Source organism: Podarcis gaigeae, assembly GCF_964106915.1.
Source record: "Podarcis gaigeae genome assembly, chromosome: 5".
NCBI lineage: Eukaryota > Metazoa > Chordata > Lepidosauria > Squamata > Lacertidae > Podarcis > Podarcis gaigeae.
The window spans coordinates 12,536,153-12,552,671 of record NC_139681.1 but is presented as its reverse complement, the minus strand read 5'-3'; the positions used below and the strand labels follow the sequence as shown (position 1 = coordinate 12,552,671).

At 46.6% G+C, this 16,519-nt stretch overlaps 1 protein-coding gene across 50 annotated transcripts in view; it reads right to left on the bottom strand.

The window, feature by feature from the left end:
* SORBS1 (sorbin and SH3 domain containing 1) overlaps positions 1-15,937 on the bottom strand; it is a 121,397-nt gene extending 105,460 nt beyond the window's left edge. For 17 of the 50 annotated variants that reach the window (XM_083738113.1, XM_083738128.1, XM_083738127.1 and 14 more), the window contains exons 1-3: positions 15,538-15,935; positions 8,681-8,736; positions 2,081-2,152 (exon numbers count right to left, since the gene is read on the bottom strand). In XM_083738113.1, coding sequence (XP_083594239.1) covers positions 2,081-2,152; positions 8,681-8,736; positions 15,538-15,572 — 163 coding nt within the window. In that variant the 5' untranslated portion in view covers positions 15,573-15,935. Of the gene's footprint in view, positions 1-2,080; positions 2,153-8,680; positions 8,737-15,537 lie in introns of all 50 variants that reach the window. The other 33 variants (XM_083738124.1, XM_083738120.1, XM_083738157.1 and 30 more) reach the window with 9 other exon arrangements.
* Positions 15,938-16,519: the final 582 nt, after the last annotated feature.

Genomic DNA, 16,519 nt, shown 5'->3' with positions numbered 1-16,519 from the left:
CCCGCCAGAGTGGTACCTATTTATCTACTTGCATTTCGACGTGCTTTCGAACGGCTAGGTTGGTAGGAGCTGGGACCGAGCAACGGGAGCTCACCCCGTCGCGGGGATTCAAACCGCCGACCTTCTGATCGGCAAGTCCTAGGCTCTGTGGTTTAACCCACAGCGCCACCCACGTCCCATGCTTGAAAGATTACATCAGAGAAAACTTTAGTCTATACAGTGGTACCTCTGGTTGCGAACGGGGTCCGTTCCAGAGGCCCGTTTGCAAAATGAGCAGAATGCAACCCGTGTCAGTGCCTGCGCAGGTCGCGATTTGCCACTTCTGTACATGCGTGTGACATCATTTTGTGCGTCTGCACATGCACAAGCGGCGAAACCCGGAAGTAACCCTTTTCGGTACTTCCCGGTCGCAACCTGAAAGCGCTCAACCTGAAGCAAACGTAACATGAGGTATGACTGTATGTGAAAAGCTCCAGCACTTATCATTTTGAAATACTGCTGACTTTGGCAATAAGCAGGATTGCATGGCGTCTAATTTACAACTACAGGCATCTCTGAATTTATATGTGTCCTATTGACATGTGAGCATGCGCTTACTCATCAGACCCAACCTGGAAGTGACTTTAAAAATGGCAAGAATGGCCCCCAATGGATTTTTTGTTGTTCAACCATGGCATAGAAAGATTCATGCAGTGTATACAACTAATGAATCGTTGTATATGTAGCATCTGAACATGGGTATAGAAAGAAACCCTTTGTTACCATATATAGCACAGATCTCACCTCTATAGGAAACAAGGGAAACCGTGTGGCAGGAATGCAGAATAAAATGGAAACGCCACTCATGTCCTTATTTTTAACCCATTAACCTATGTGTTCTGGAACTCTGGAGAAAAGCTACCAAGGGAAAATGGATGAAATAAACCAGGCATCACAATACCATCTGGTACGCAGGCTGGGACCCTACTTGCTGGCGGACTGTCCTGCCAGAGTGGTGCATGCTCTGGTTATCTCCTGCTTGGACTACAGCAATGCACTCTATGTGGGGCTACCTTTGAAGGTGACCCGGAAACTACAACTAATCCAGAATGCGGCAGCTAGACTGGTGACTGGGAGTGGCCGCCGGGACCACATAACACCGGTCCTGAGAGATCTGCATTGGCTCCCAGTACGTTTCCAAGCACAATTCAAAGTGTTGGTGCTGACCTTTAAAGCCCTAAATGGCCTCGGTCCTGTATACCTGAAGGAGCATTTCCACCCCCATCATTCAGCCCAGACACTGAGATCCAGCGCCGAGGGCCTTCTGGCAGTTCCCTCATTGCAAGAAGTGAGGTTGCAGGGAACCAGACAGACAGCCTTCTCGGTAGTGGCACCCACCCTGTGGAACACCCACCCATCAGATGTCAAGGAAATAAGCAGCTATCCTATCTTTAAAAGACATCTGAAGGCGGCCCTGATTAAGGAAGTTTTTAATATTTAATGCTGTATTGTTTTAACACTCTATTGGGAGCCGCTCAGAGAAGCTGGATCTCAGTGTCTGGGCTGAACGATGGGGGTGGAGACGCTCCTTCAGGTATACAGGGCCGAGGCCTGTATACCTGATCGAGACCGAGGTAAAGGACCCCTGGACAGTTAAGTCCAGTCAAAGACGACTACGGGGTTGCGGCGCTCATCTCGCTTTCAGGCCAAGGGAGCCGGTGTTTGTCCACAGAAAGCTTTCCGGGTCATGTGGCCAGCATGACTAAGCCGCTTCTGGCACAATGGAACACCATGACAAGTGCCAGGGCGCATGGAAACGCCGTTTACCTTCCCCACACAGCGGTGCCTATTGATCTCCTAGCACTGATGTGCTTTTGAAATGCTAGGTTGGCAGGAGCTGGGACAGAGCAACGGGAGCTCACCCTGTCGCGGGGATTCGCTGACCTTCTGATCAGCAAGCCCAAGGGGCTCAGTGGTTTAGATCACAGCGCCACCTGTGTCCCCTCGATTTTTATTGCCGTTGCCTTGAGATGCTTGTGTAGAAGGTGGTTCATATACTAATGCTACTACTACTAATATTTTGTATTGTTATTCAACATACCTCTGTCTTGTCCATTACTGCCCAGTACCAGGCCATTCACAACAGTGCTTCCAGCTTCAGCTTCTTTGCATTCTGAAAGAAGAGCAGAAAAGATCAGTACAACCTTCTCATGCTGAATCCACAAGGACAGGAAAATTTCCAAGGTGCCCACTGTATACGGAAGATGCAAGAGCAAGGAACAGGAAACAGACTTGGAGCATGATGTCCCGTGCAATGGGTACCCTAGTTCAGGGAAGGGGACACTCAAGAAAAATGCAAATTGTCTGCCCTGTGGGTTAAACCACAGAGCCTAGGACTTGCCGATCAGAAGGTCGGCGGTTCGAATCCCCACAATGGTGTGAGCTCCTGTTGCTCGGTCCCTGCTCCTGCCAACATAGCAGTTCAAAAGCACGTTGAAATGCAAGTAGATAAATAGGTACCACTCTGGCAGGAAGGTAAACGGCGTTTCCGTGTGCTGCTCTGGTTCGCCAGAAGCGGCTTAGTCATGCTGGCCACATGACCCAGAAGCTGTACACCAGCTGTCTCGGCCGATAAAGTGAGAAGAGTGCCGCAACCCCGGAGTCGGTCACGACTGGACCTAATGGTCAGGAGTCCCTTTACCTTGACCTAATATTGGAACATACCATAAAATCTTTAATCGGTCGTTTCCAAAAGATCATACTCATTGCTCACATTCATTCAATCTCTGCCACTCAAGAGTTTCCAGCAGCTTCTCCCTTCTTTTCCCGAGAGGCGTTGTGCCCTTAATTACTAAAGGTTGATAATGGGACAGGTAAAGCACAGCCTTTCTCACCTACGACCACCCTAGCCAGCGAAACTCTGAACCTGTTGAACAGCTGCCTCCCACACAGCCGTTAAAAGACATAGAGCATTGTGAAAGCAAAGGTGGCACAGCTATTTTTAACGCTGTGCTGTGGGATGCACGCCTCTCTCCAGAAAAGGACTCTATCATTCCAGGTTGAGTCGGCAAAGGAAGTACATTAAGGAGGACGGGACTAACTGAAGCAGGGCAGTGCAAAACCCTTTCGGCAGCAATAACAGAAGTGTACAGGTGAAACTCAGAAAAATAGAATATCATGGAAAAGTTCATTTATTTCAGTAATTCAACTTAAAAGGTGAAACTAATATATGAGATAGACTCATGACATGCAAAGCGAGATATCTCAAGCCTTTATTTGTTATAATTGTGATGATCATGGCGTACAGCTGATGAAAGAATCAAATTAACAATCTCAGAAAATTAGAATATTAAATGAAATCAGCAAAACAAGGACTGCAAATAGAGCAATATTGGACCTCTGAGAAGTAGAAGCATGTATATGTACTCAGTACTTGGTCTGGGCCCCTTTTGCATCAATTACTGCCTCAATGTGGTGTGGCATGGATGCTATCAGCCTGAGATTGTTAATTTGGGGTTTTCATCAGCTGTACGCCATGATCATCACAATTATAACAAATAAAGGCTTGACATACCTCACTTTGCATGTCATGAGTCTATCTCATATATTAGTTTCACCTTTTAAGCTGAATTACTGAAATAAATGAACTTTTCCATGATATTCTAATTTTCTGAGTTTCACCTGTAAGTAAGTGTGTGTGTGTGAGAGAGAGAGAGAGAGCGCGCGCGCGCTTGGGGAGAAGAGTACTATCCTTACTGGTGAGCCAGAACAAACAAAAGAAGGAAGAAGAGAAGAATAATTTTCTTGCATTCTCCAATGACTCTTGCAATAGTCCCTGCCTTCTCTGAGGGCTGCCTAGTTCTCCCTTCCACACACAGTCTTCTAGAGCCGGTCTAAACAGCCCCTTAACTTTCCCCCAAAGCCAAATTCTCGTGAAACAAATTCTCGTGAAACAAATGCTCAGATGAGGTTTCTTTTTCTTCCTTCTTACTGTCTAGGTACCTCCACTCCAGCAGCTGTAAGGAGGAATGGGATATCTTTGTGGAGAAGCTGCTCTTGATGTACAAATCCCGATATACTCCCAAACGTCAGCAGAATGTCTTGACACGTTTACAAGTTTGCTGCAAGGGTATGGGGAGGTTTTCCTTTTGCACCCCCCTCCAGCAAAAGGGAGGATCTCGTTTTGATTTAGCCAAGATTAATCAAGATTCAGGCAGGCTTTATCAGGACCATGGAGAGCATTCAGAGCTACAGTAGTTCTTCACACACCCAAGTGTTGGTAACGGAGGAATGTTGTCTCAGCAAAGAGCCGCAGTTATCTGAAACCTTATTAAAGTCCAGCTAGCCTGTTCTTTAGTTGGCCCCATCTCCAAAGAGAATTTGTCTGCCCTCTTTTAATTCTTCCCTCCTATTGAAAATGAATTTCAATAGGGACAAATGTAAGGTTATGCAGTTAGGCAGGAAGAACCAGATGCACAAATATTAGATGGGCTTACTAGCAGCACATGTTGTTAATGAAAAAATCTGAGGGCTTCCTTGGACAAAAAACAAAGACACCAACCAGGATAACTTGGAGCAAAACAGCAGCCTGTAGGCTTGGCCTTTATTGATCTATTGCAGCAGGGTGCTCAACTCACCCGCAGGAGAGAGGAGGGACCCAGAAAAATGGTGTGCAAGGCCTTATAAAGACTTTTGAAATTGCCACCCTGTAGATCAAGACCACCCCCAGAAACATCATACATACATCACAGAAGGGGTGTAACCTAAGACCACCCCTCAGATACATCAAACCTACATCACAGAAAAGGTGGTCTAAAACAGAAATTTTAATATTGTTTTTCTCCTGTTGTTGTTTATCTCCTGTCTGGCAGGTTACTTGATTGGATTTCCTGGCGAGCCTGGTCAGTCTTTTGTAATGATAAATACTTAGTTCCTGGGCCAGGTCACAGGCTCACATCCTATTCAAACACAGACATACCCTTAAGACAGGATTTGTGAAGGAAAAGACAATGGGGAGGGTTTTCCAGTTTAACCTTGCAGAGAAAACATTTGCTCAGTTTAGGAATCAAAATGGTTCCAGGTTGGCCTTCCTGTGCTGATCTATGTATGTGCTTGGTTGGTACACTTATGAACATTACCATATATCTAAAACCATAAAATTCCTATCACAATGTGAACTGGATCTAGGGGTCTTGGTGAACCACAAGCTTAATATGAGTCAACAGTATGATGCAGCAACAAAAAAAGCTAATGCTATTCTAGGCTGAATCAACAGAAGTATGGTGTCCAGATCAAGGGAAGTAATAGTCCCACTCTATTCTGCCTTGGTCAGACCACACCTGGAATGCTGTGTCCAGTTCTGGGCTCCACAATTTAAGAAGATGCTGACAAGCTGGAACATCTGCAGAGGAGGGGAACCAAGATGATCAAGGATCTGGAAACTAAGCCTTATGAGGAACGCTTGAAGGAGCTGGGTATGTTTAGCCTGGAAAAGAGGAGACTGAGAGGAGATATGATGGCCATCTTCAAATATCTCAAGGGAAGAGGGAACATGGTTGTTTTCTCCTGCTCTGGAAGATAGGACCTGAACCAACGGCTATTAACTACAAGAAAGGAGATTCCTATGAAACATTCGGGGAAAACTTTCTGACAGTAAGAGCTGTTCGGCAGTGGAACAGAATCCCATGAGAGGTGGTGGACTCTCCTTCCTTGGAGGTTTTTAAGCAGAGGTTGGATGGCCCTCTGTCAGGGGTGCTTTAGCTGAGATTCCTGCATTGCTTGGGGTTGGACTAGATTGCTCTTAGGTCCATTCCAACTCTACAGTTCTATGGTTCTGTTACTGCTGCTTCAAACAGGCTGGGAAGGTGTAATCTCTTCTGAAGACTTATCCTCAGAGTCCAAGGATGGTAGAAGAATCACGTCCCCTGGCTAGGAGAGCATGGGAGGTGGTAGTGGAACATTGCTAATAACAATCTACCGTAATTTTTGCTCTATAAGACTCACTTTTTCCCTCCTAAAAAGTAAGGGGAAATGTGTGTGCGTCTTATGGAGTGAATGCAGGCTGCGCACTATCCCAGAAGCCAGAACAGCAAGAGGGATTGCTGCTTTCACTGCGCAGCGATTCCTCTTGCTGTTCTGGCTTCTGGGATTCAGAATATTTTTTTTCTTGTTTTCCTCCTCCAAAAACTAGGTGCGTCTGGTGTGTCTTATAGAGCGAAAAATACGGTATTTTTTGAGACACATTCCTGAGAAGCTAATAGGTAGTGCATTCATGAGTATTGTGTATGCCTCAAAGAAGAAGAAGAAGAAATCTCTCTGGAGTTGAATGTCCTCCAAACATCAGGGAGGTTGTGAAAATTAATTACACTGACACCAGATGATGAGAGTACATGAATGGGAGGACATAAGAAGGGCTCAGCTGGTTCAAGCCCCAAACCTGGCACTCTGTTCTCAGGGTGGCCAGCTAAATTCCATGGAAAACCCATGAGCAGATTCCCACCAATTGTGGTTCCCACCAATTGGTTTTTTTCCTCCTTCTTTTTATTCAAAATTAAAACAAAACATATTATCCAGAAACATAACATCCTTATTTCCCCCCATTTTTCCTCCCTCCCCCCACAGAACCCACTCCCCACCCCCCGACTTCCCTCAGTTCCAGTCTTTGATTTCTCTAGAAATGCTGTTTTCTGCATGTTACACAGTTGTATAGATCCTCAAACCATTTAGCTGATTATTATCAATAAAAAGTTTGTGAATGTTTATTCAAAACCAGCCAAGGAGTCCAGTTCGCTTTGTTGTGTCTTCAAATACTTTGTAAAGGGTTCCCATTCATCTTCAAAGTCACAGTTATCCTTGTCCCGTAGCTTGTATGTCGGTTTTGCCAGTTCTACATAATCCATCAATTTTTCTTGCCATGATTCTTTAGTTGGGGTTTCTTCAGTCTTCCATCCTTGTGCTATTAAAACTCTTGCGGCCGTTGTCGCATACATGAAGATGTTTTCCAGCTTTTTTGGCAGATCTTTCCCTACAATTCCTAACCGGTTCCCACCAATTGTTAATCAGAGTTACAGTGCTTCTGACAGTGGGAAAATGAGAACACCGTTGAGTTGAAAAGATTACCAGGGAGCTTAAATCGCTGTGAGCTTACATCACAACAAACAGCTTAAGGCTTCCACCTTTAACACATTTCTGTTAGCGGCTAAAAAATCTGCACAAAGGTACACAAAGAGTTAACTCCGCAAAAAAACCCCACCATGGTGTAATTTGAGCAGACTTGCTAATATTGCTCTTTCCACTTTTCTTCTCCCTGATCTGGTGAGTTCAATCATAGAGACTGCTACACTGTGCTGAGACTTCAGACTTGCAGCAGCAGCAGCCTCCAACCTCTAGCCGAGGACTGTTCTGGGACCTCAAAATCAAGCTTGGCTAATAAATTAGATGCTTTGGAGATCAAGGGCACAACTTGCATTTTGCCCGTGAGTATAAAGAGCAGCTTAAAGGAGAACCCACACTCACAGTTTATGCCCACTTCTTGCAGAAGATAAGTATATGGCTTAAAATATTTGCATGCTTAGGGAAATGTCTTATTTGACATCTGAGGCAGCCTTGCCAGACTTGTTGTTGATCTTCTGGGCCTTTTTGGAATTCTAGGTCAGCTGCGTTCCAAGCAGAAAAATTGTCAACATCTAGTCAACATCAGGTTCCTCGCCCTCAATCTAGCTACTCCGTAAGGATGCTGTTCCTGCAAGCTAGGGGTGCAGGCACCGGTCAAATGTGATACCTGAAGTTACTCCTACAATGCTGGGGTGGTTCTCTGCATTGCTTCCGGTAGAATACATTATGGTTACCAGACATCCCTGTTTCCCAGGGACAGTCCCTAGATTTACAAATCTGTCCCTGGACAAAATCTGTCCCCGGAACGTCCCCGGATTTCATTTAATGTCCCCGGATTTATATTTTAAGTGTTGTAGATTTATTAGTAGGGAATGAATGTTGCGTGATTGGTTCAACAGCACAAGACACATCATATGGGAACTTCTGGCGAGCCAAAATGGCGGGCGCCACCGGAGCGAGCAGCTCCTGAAGCCAGCCAGAGCCAACTGCGCTACCAGGCTGGTTCCCGGCTGCTGAGACTGCCGCTGCCACTGCCGAGGGGGAACCGGGGATGCCCGGTGTGTCAGCTGGGGGAACGGCTGACACCCCCACACCCCCACGACTCACATCGAGCCGGGAGCAAGAGCACCCGGCCGACTGCCCAGCGGCGCTCTGGGGCCAGTAAAAACCCCGGAGCCGACGCAGGGAGAAGGAGGAGAGGAGAAGGAGAAGGAAGAGAGAGAAAGAAGGAGGAGAAAAAAGAGGGAGCCCCGACCTTGCTGTGCCACCGCTGCTGCTGAGGAGGAGAGGTAGGAGAGCACCAGGAGGGCAAGGTACGTGGCCGAGCCCAGGCCCAACCTGAGCCTACCCCACGGCGGCTAGTGCTCCAAGAGAGCAGGCCGGGGCCCAGAGAAAAACCGCACGACAGAGGAGACCACAGAAGATAAGATATTACTTCTTTATAGATTTATTTTTTTAAATTCAGTAACTTTTTTTCTCTTTTAAAAAAAGGGTCCCCGGATTCTTTGAAAAAAATCTGGTAACCTTAGAATACGTCATTCACGAAAGGACAAGAGGTGGAAGAAAAATACAGGGAAAGCCAACTTACCAGAAGTCATCCTGCCAGAGGATCTTGGCTTCTCCACATGCGAATTCGGATCCTCTCTGTGAAATGAAAGACAGGAAAGGTCACAAGGGTATGTCAGTAGCCTGGATAGCTCAGTTGGTCAGAGCATGGTGCTGATCATGCCAAGGTTGCAGGTTTGAACCCTGCATGGGACAGCTGCATATTCCTAAATTGCAGGGGGCTGGACTAGATAATCCACAGGGTCCCTTCCAATTCTACAGTTCCATGATTCTATGGCCACAACAACTAATATAACAATTTTGCCTTTCTACAGTAGGCTAGCTTCTATGAGCAAGAGACACAAAGTGAGGCTTGGAGGACCTTATTCAGCCCCAACTCCTGTTCTACAGTGCTAAAAAACAGTTTCAATATAAAAAAGGTAAAGGACCCCTGGATGGTTAAGTCCAGTCAAAGGCAACCATGGGATTGCGGCGCTCATCTCGCTTTCAGGCCGAGGGAGCTGGTGTTTGTCCACAGACAGCTTTTCCGGGTCATGTGGCCAACAGGACTAAACCATTTCTGGTGCAACAGAACACTGTGACGGAAACACCGTTTACCTTCCCGCCACAGCAGTACCTATTTATCTACTTCCACTGGTGTGCTTTCAAACTGCTAGTTTGGCAGAAGCTGGGACAGAGCATCGGGAGCTCACCCCGTCACGGGGATTCGAACCGCCGACCTTCCCATCAGCAAGCCCAAGAGGCTCAGTGGCTTAGACCACAGCGCCACCCACACGTTTCCCACAGTAATGGTGTAATGTTACATGTACAAGAGCTAAAAACGACATTCCCACTGAAACTCCCCTTCCCCCACTTTCTCCCACTCCATTTTCATAGCCATGAGGGGAACAGGGACCCAACAAACTCTGCAGCCAGAGACAACCACAGTTTTAAGGCTTAGCAAGAAAACACACATCCCAGGTGGATATCTGTCATGGGGCTGGCTGCCTTACTCTTTTCTCACATCTGGAGAACTCAAGAACATACAAGTAAGAGCCCTGCTGATGGGAGCCAAGGTGAAATCATGTTCTGGGGGATGCGGCAACCATAAATGGTCTGGCCCAACAAGGATTTGACTTTTCAGAATTTGTTAACACTTATCTCAAAACTGCTCTAGGTATTCTGGCTCGGGATTCCACACACACACACACACACACACACACACACACACACACACACAAACTCAACAGGAACCCGGTCTCTACTGCTGCAAGTCTGGTGTCTCCTATATTGTTGCTTTAAATGTTGTCTTTTTAATATCAGTGTTGTGTTGTAATTGATGTAAGCTGCCCTGTGACTTTAGGGCGAAGCCCTGCACGTTTGCTGCTCAGAAATGGAGCTACCTGCAGGCTGCTGGTGACGCTCTGGGTTCAAGCCCTTGTGTGGGCTGACCCATGGTGTTGTGCACTGTGGGGAAACACTTTGGTTTCTTAATGCCTGCCCAGTTGTGTCTTGCCTGTATGTTGCGTAAGGTCTTATTGTGGGATCATTCTGCTGCCGTGATGTGTTGGCTCTTTATGCACATTAATTTTTACGCATGAAACATGGTGAGTGGCAGCAGAGCTGCCATGGATGCCGACATTTGAGGGCTCATCCAGACTTCCATTTGTGAAACATTTCTAAGCATGCGTTCCAGACACAGGCCAGGCTTTCCACAGACTGTTGTTTGCTCCAATTCAGTGGTAAAACACTGGTTTTCCCAGGGAAAGGACTAGGATAAAAAAGAAAGAAAGAAAGAAAGAAAGAAAGAAAGAAAGAAAGAAAGAAATGTTCAGATGCGAATCTTTAAAGCCGAGACATGTGTCTGGAAAGCGCAGCGCAAAAGGAAGTCTTGATGCACCCTATGAATGGCTATATTCTCTGTTGTTTGAAGAAAAGCTAAGGTTAATATTTGGGCTCAAAAGGGAACTCAGAGGGCATACATTTTACAAATGTCCTCCATTTACTCTCCCCCCCCCTTTACCATCCGTTAGTGTTTCTTGCAGGTGGCACTGTGGTCTAAACCACAGAGCCTAGGACTTGCCGATCGAAAGGTCGGCGGTTCGAATCCCCATGACTTGGTGAGCTCCCCTTGCTTGGTCTCAGCTCCTGCCAACCTAGCAGTTCGAAAGCACGTCAAAGTACAAGTAGATAAATAGGTATCACTCCGGCGGGAAGGTAAACGGCGTTTTCGTGCACTGCTCTGGTTCGCCAGAAGCGGCTTAGTCATGACCCATATGACCCGGAAGCTGTACGCCGGCTCCCTTGACCAATAAAGCGAGATGAGCGCCACAACCCCAGAGTCGGTCATGACTGGACTTAACTGTCATGGCTCCATTTACCTTTACCTAGTGTTTCTTGCAGATGCTCTAATGTCCTACAAATAACGCCCAGTTAAGGGTGAGGAACATGGCTGCTTCCACTGCAAACATTTTGCTCCCCTTTGCAGCCCTAGCCCCAAATCACTGAACAATCAAATCACATTCAACGAAGCCATAGCTCAAAGTGACATCATTTTGCTGCCAGAGTTGCCCACAGCTGCGACTCCATTACATCAATACTGGGGCCTTTTGCTCATGGGGGCAAGCTGCTAAGAAGCAAACTAATGGAATGTTCTACTCTTTTTCTCCCTGGAAAACACCGAAGAATAAGAGAGGGAGATGTTGTTGGCGTCCCCATTTCTGCTGATAAAAGAATGCATTCACTTTTGTCCCGTTCATTCCTGGCCTTTCTACAGCGTTGCTGCATTTTGAGAATGCATCTCAGCATCCTGGTCCTGAACACAGAATGAAAAAGTTATAGACTTGTGGTTAAAATGTGGCTTTGGTGGCAGATGGTCTTTCCTCCTTTCACTGGACCTTTGTTGCTAGTTAAATGAGCAATGGGAATATATTCTTAAATTACTTTCAGCTCGCAGCCTATCCGCTGGTGGACGTCTTGTGAGTTAGCAAGTTTTTCGTCTTCTTCCCCAGTTCATATTCTTCAGCACTAAAACACAGTGCGAATTGTGTCGTTCTTTGTAGTTATTATGTTTTCCTCTACCCTTCCCTTCAAGGATGTTTATATGGTTTTCCGGGTTTTGAAAGGTAGCTTAGGAGAAATGTGCTTTCCTTCTTGTCCTGTTGTGCTCCAGAGAGACAGAGAGTCTCCATGTGGGCTTTGTTTAGGAATCAGAAGTCATGCTGGCCTATACTGGACAACTGAATCAACCTAGGCACTAGCTACTTAAAAATGAAAGAAAGAAGAAAAAGAAGAATGGATTCTAAAGCGAATGGACTATGCAGAACTGGCAGAACTAATGGAAAAAGTAAGAAACCAGAATGGCAGACTATTCATAGAAGACCTTTTTGGAATATCTGGCAAAATATATACCATATTTTTCGCCCTATAGGACGCACTGTCCCATAAGGCGCACCTAGTTTTTTTTGGGGGGGGAAATAAAGGGGGGGGGAATTATTTTCCCCCAGGCGTGGGGCGGGGACTCCAGCCCCCAGAACAGGCAACTCTCCGCAAGCCAGTGCCGGGCTCCCACGCCTTGTGGAGAGCTCTGCGAAGCCTGGGCGCGCTGAGCTCAGCGCGCCCAAGCTTCAGCATGCAGGCAACTCTCCGCAAGCTGCAGGAGCCCAGCGTCGGGCTCCCGCGCCTTGCAGAGAGCTCCGCGAAGCCTGGGCGCGCTGAGCTCAGCGCGCGCAGGCTTCGGCATGCAGGAAACTCTCTGCAAGCGTGGGAGCCCGGCGCGGGCTCCCACGGCTTGCAGAGAGCTGCACGAAGCCTGGAGAGCGAGAGGGGTCAGTGCGCACCGACCCCTCTCGCTCTCCCGGCTTCAGCAAAAGCCTGCATTCACCCCATAGGACGCACACACATTTCGCCTTCATTTTTGGAGGGGGAAAAGTGCATCCTATAGGGCGAAAAATACGGTAATCAGATGAAATCGTGAACAGGATTTGAAACATGAGGAGTGGTAGAAGGTTGAAATAGAATAATGTGTCCTAGGTGAAATGTTGGTTAAAATGCAATATTGTAAATGGGATGGGATTAAGAACAGTGTGGAGCGAACGCCAGGAAGTCAACGTTTAAAGAGAAATGTATAATAAATTTGGAATCTGGAATACATATGTGAATATTTTAAAGTTTAATAAAAATTTGACCAAAAAAAAATGAAAGAAAGATGCCAACAACCTGACCAAAAAAAAATGAAAGAAAGATGCCAACAAGCCCATGTGGATAATATTGCAATGGTGTGAAGAAAGCAACCTGAACACTTATTTTTAAGAAATATATCCTACTCTCCCAGTGTTCTCCCATCCAAGGGAGTGATAAGGTCTGTCTGTACCTGCTTAATTTCAGCAATGATACCACACCAGCTGCTCCCAGACCATTCATTTCTCTCTATAACCAATACAGTGGTACCTCGGGTTATAGATGCTTCAGGTTACATACGCTTCATGTTACAGACTCTACTAACCCAGAAGTAGTACCTCAGGTTAAGAATGGTTTCAGGTTAAGAACAGACCTCCAGAACAAATTAAGTTCATAACCTGAGGTGCCACTGTATTTTTTTAATGTATTGCCTTTTTTCCAATTCAAGCCATAAATATATTCCAGAGCAGGTCTTTGGCCCTTGCTACAAATCATGACCCCCTTCATGGGTCACTGCCTTGCCGTGGCGAAGGAGCTTGAATAACTCAGAGAAGCTATGAGCTATGTCGTGCAGGGCCACCCAAGATGGACAGGTCATAGTGGAGAGCTTTGACCAAACGTGATCCACCTGGAGCAGGAACCGGCAAGCCACTCCAGTATCCCTGCCAAGAAAACTCCATGGACAAAGACAACAGGCATATAGAGCCTGGCGTGCTCTGGTCCATGGAGTCACGAAGAGTCCGACAGGACTAAACGACTAAACAGCAACAACAAATCATGACATAAAACTACTCCCATAGTTGTTCTTATGCATATTGGGGAGGGTGTGTGTGTATCTCTCATTGTAGTGACTCTTCATTGTCATTAAAGGTAAAGGTAAAGGGACCCCTGACCATTAGGTCCAGTCGTGACCAACTCTGGGGTTGCGGCGCTCATCTCGCTTTACTGGCCGAGGGAGCCGGCTTCCGGGTCATGTGGCCAGCATGACTAAGCCGCTTCTGGCGAACCAGAGCAGTGCACAGAAACGTTGTTTACCTTCCCGCCGGAGCGGTACATATTTATCTACTTGCATTTTGACGTGCTTTCGAACTGCTAGGTTGGCAGGAGCAGGGACCGAGCAACGGGAGCTCACCCCATCGTGGGGATTCGAACTGCCGACCTTCTGATCAGCAAGTCCTAGGCTCTGTGGTTTAACCCACAGCGCCACCTGCGTCCCTTCATTGTCATTACACATAGTAAATAACACCCCAAAGTACAACTTCCTATCATGGGGACTATTTCCTCTCTCCTGTAAACAAAAACCACCTTAGCTTAAAAACACCAGACTTTTTTGGGGGGGGGTTACATTATCTACCCCAACTAACGTTTAATCAGAGGTTGAGTATGGCAGACATTGGCCTGCTTCACCCAGGCAAAGAGCCAAGGTAAAAATTGTCCTAAACCATTTTTTTTAATAAAAAATGCAGACCAGTCTGACCCCCAAAATCCAAAGCACAGGTAAATTATAGTGATCAGCAACTAGACTGGTAAGGAGAAAATGTATAAAGTTCTTTATATGTGATACTATCTAACTGTAACAATTAGTCTGCTATTCAATCTGTAATAGGACAATGCCATGTAAAAAATATCAGCCACATTGTATTGCAAACCTCTACAACAACCCTGTAAAGTAGGTCAGCAATTTGTTCTTGTGTTGCCGCTGGAGGACTGCCTAAGCCTGCCTAACAGGTTAATGACAGAGGCGAGGTCTGAATTTGGGAAGGCCCAAGCTGACGGATTGCCATTATAACAACAAAAACCCTGCAACAGGAATGGCACACCTCCAGGCATCTCACAAGTCTCCTCGCATAACCCTTGCCAATCCTTTGGATGTGTGATAGCTAAAGACCTTTGTAGCTCTGACCAGCTCCAAGCCTTCTAAAAAATATATCAGAAACTCTCTCAACAACAGCTGCAGTAGAGCAATGCCTCAAAAACCAGGACAGGACTAGAAATTAAACTATACGACACAGGCTGGTTGATGCGGCACCCGCATCAATGCAAGAGGCCAGAAATATTTACAGTGGTACCTTGGTTCTCAAACTAAATCCGTTCCGGAAGTCCGTTCCAAAACCAAGGCGTTCCAAAACCAAGACGCGGTTTCCCATAGAAAGTAATGCAAAATGGATTAATCCGTTCCAGACTTTTAAAAACCACCCATAAAACAGCAAGTTGACATGGATTTTACTATCTAACAAAACCACTGATCCATAAAATGAAAGTAACAAACAATGTACTGCAGTGTTCCACACAGTCACAAAAACGCAAAGTAAATAGGAAAAACAGACAGACCTCAGCATTAACACTCAAAACGGAAGTGTGGCACTCAAATCTGAAGTGCAACAGTCAAAACAGAGCACGTTTGGCTTCTGAAAAAGGTTCGCAAACCGGAACACTTACTTTCGGGTTTGCAGTGTTTGGGTTCCAAGTTGTTTGAATACCAAGGCGTTTGAGAACCAAAGTACAGTGGACCCTCCGGATATGAACTTAATTCGTCCCAGGAGTCCACACGAAAAGTCCGTATCCGCAGGCGTCGCTTCTGCGCACACACATGGCGCAATAAAACGCTTCTGGGTTTGCTACGTTCGTAACTCGAAATTACGTTACCCAAAGGTAACATAACCCGAGATACCACTGTACCACTGTACTAGAGAGCTAAAATTGGACACACTGCCCCCTTACCTTTGGTCAGGTTTTTCTACCAGAGCAGGTGCCATATTCTGCACTCCTCATTTCAACTGGGGCATAGAGTTATCACCCCGAGTCCGAAGCATGCTGTGTGTGTCCCGCTTGGCTGAAGTGTAGGAAGAACTGGCATCAGGAAACTCTTCCTGTCCTTCCGACACCTTTAAATACTCCATCCCACCCCCGGCTGTGCTTTATAATTAGAAGAGCTCATCTGAGTCATGTCATTGGCCTCGTTGTCGTCGTCCTCCTCCTCCTCCCAGCTTGCCTGGCATAGTCCCCCTCTCACTTGGACAGCAGCCAGAACCACAATTCTTTTCGGCAAATCGGGGTGGAATCGGTGGAGAGGGACTCGCCGGCTCGAAGAAGAGGAAAGGGGGGGCGGGAGTCCTTTGCAGAAACAGTCGGCTGAAACCTGGATGTGTTGCATGAGGAAAGCAGGCAAGCTCAGCCTCGGTGTGATGGTGGTTGGAGGGTGACTGAATGTCATCATTTTCAAATAACCGGCATCTACTATGCATGCCACCCGTTCCAGCTCTACGGGGCAGGGATCACACCAGCTGTCAGGCAAATATTTCTACAGTCGTCAGCTCAGTAGGAGGAGGGCTGTGGGTTTTGTTTTCTCCCTAGCAATGGGGAATTCACGGTGGGTTGTTGTTGTTTTTCCCCCAGGTGAATTTTCTGCAGAAACTAGAGCTTGTGTGGTTCTAGCATCAGACCAGAGCCTGGGTGATCAGCTTTCGAATCTCCACTCAGCCCACTGAGCGTACTTGGGCCAGTCACCATCTCCTGGCCTAACCTACCTCGCAGAATTGTTGTGAGGATTCAATGGAGGTGGAGGGAGAAGGGGAAGCCTGAACACATCGAACTCCGTGGGGGAAAGTTGGGACATAAAAGTAACATTAAATAAATGAACAGGAAATGGAACCGGCTGGAGCCTTTAGCTCACAGGCTCTCTGTGCAGAATTGAAATTGCAAA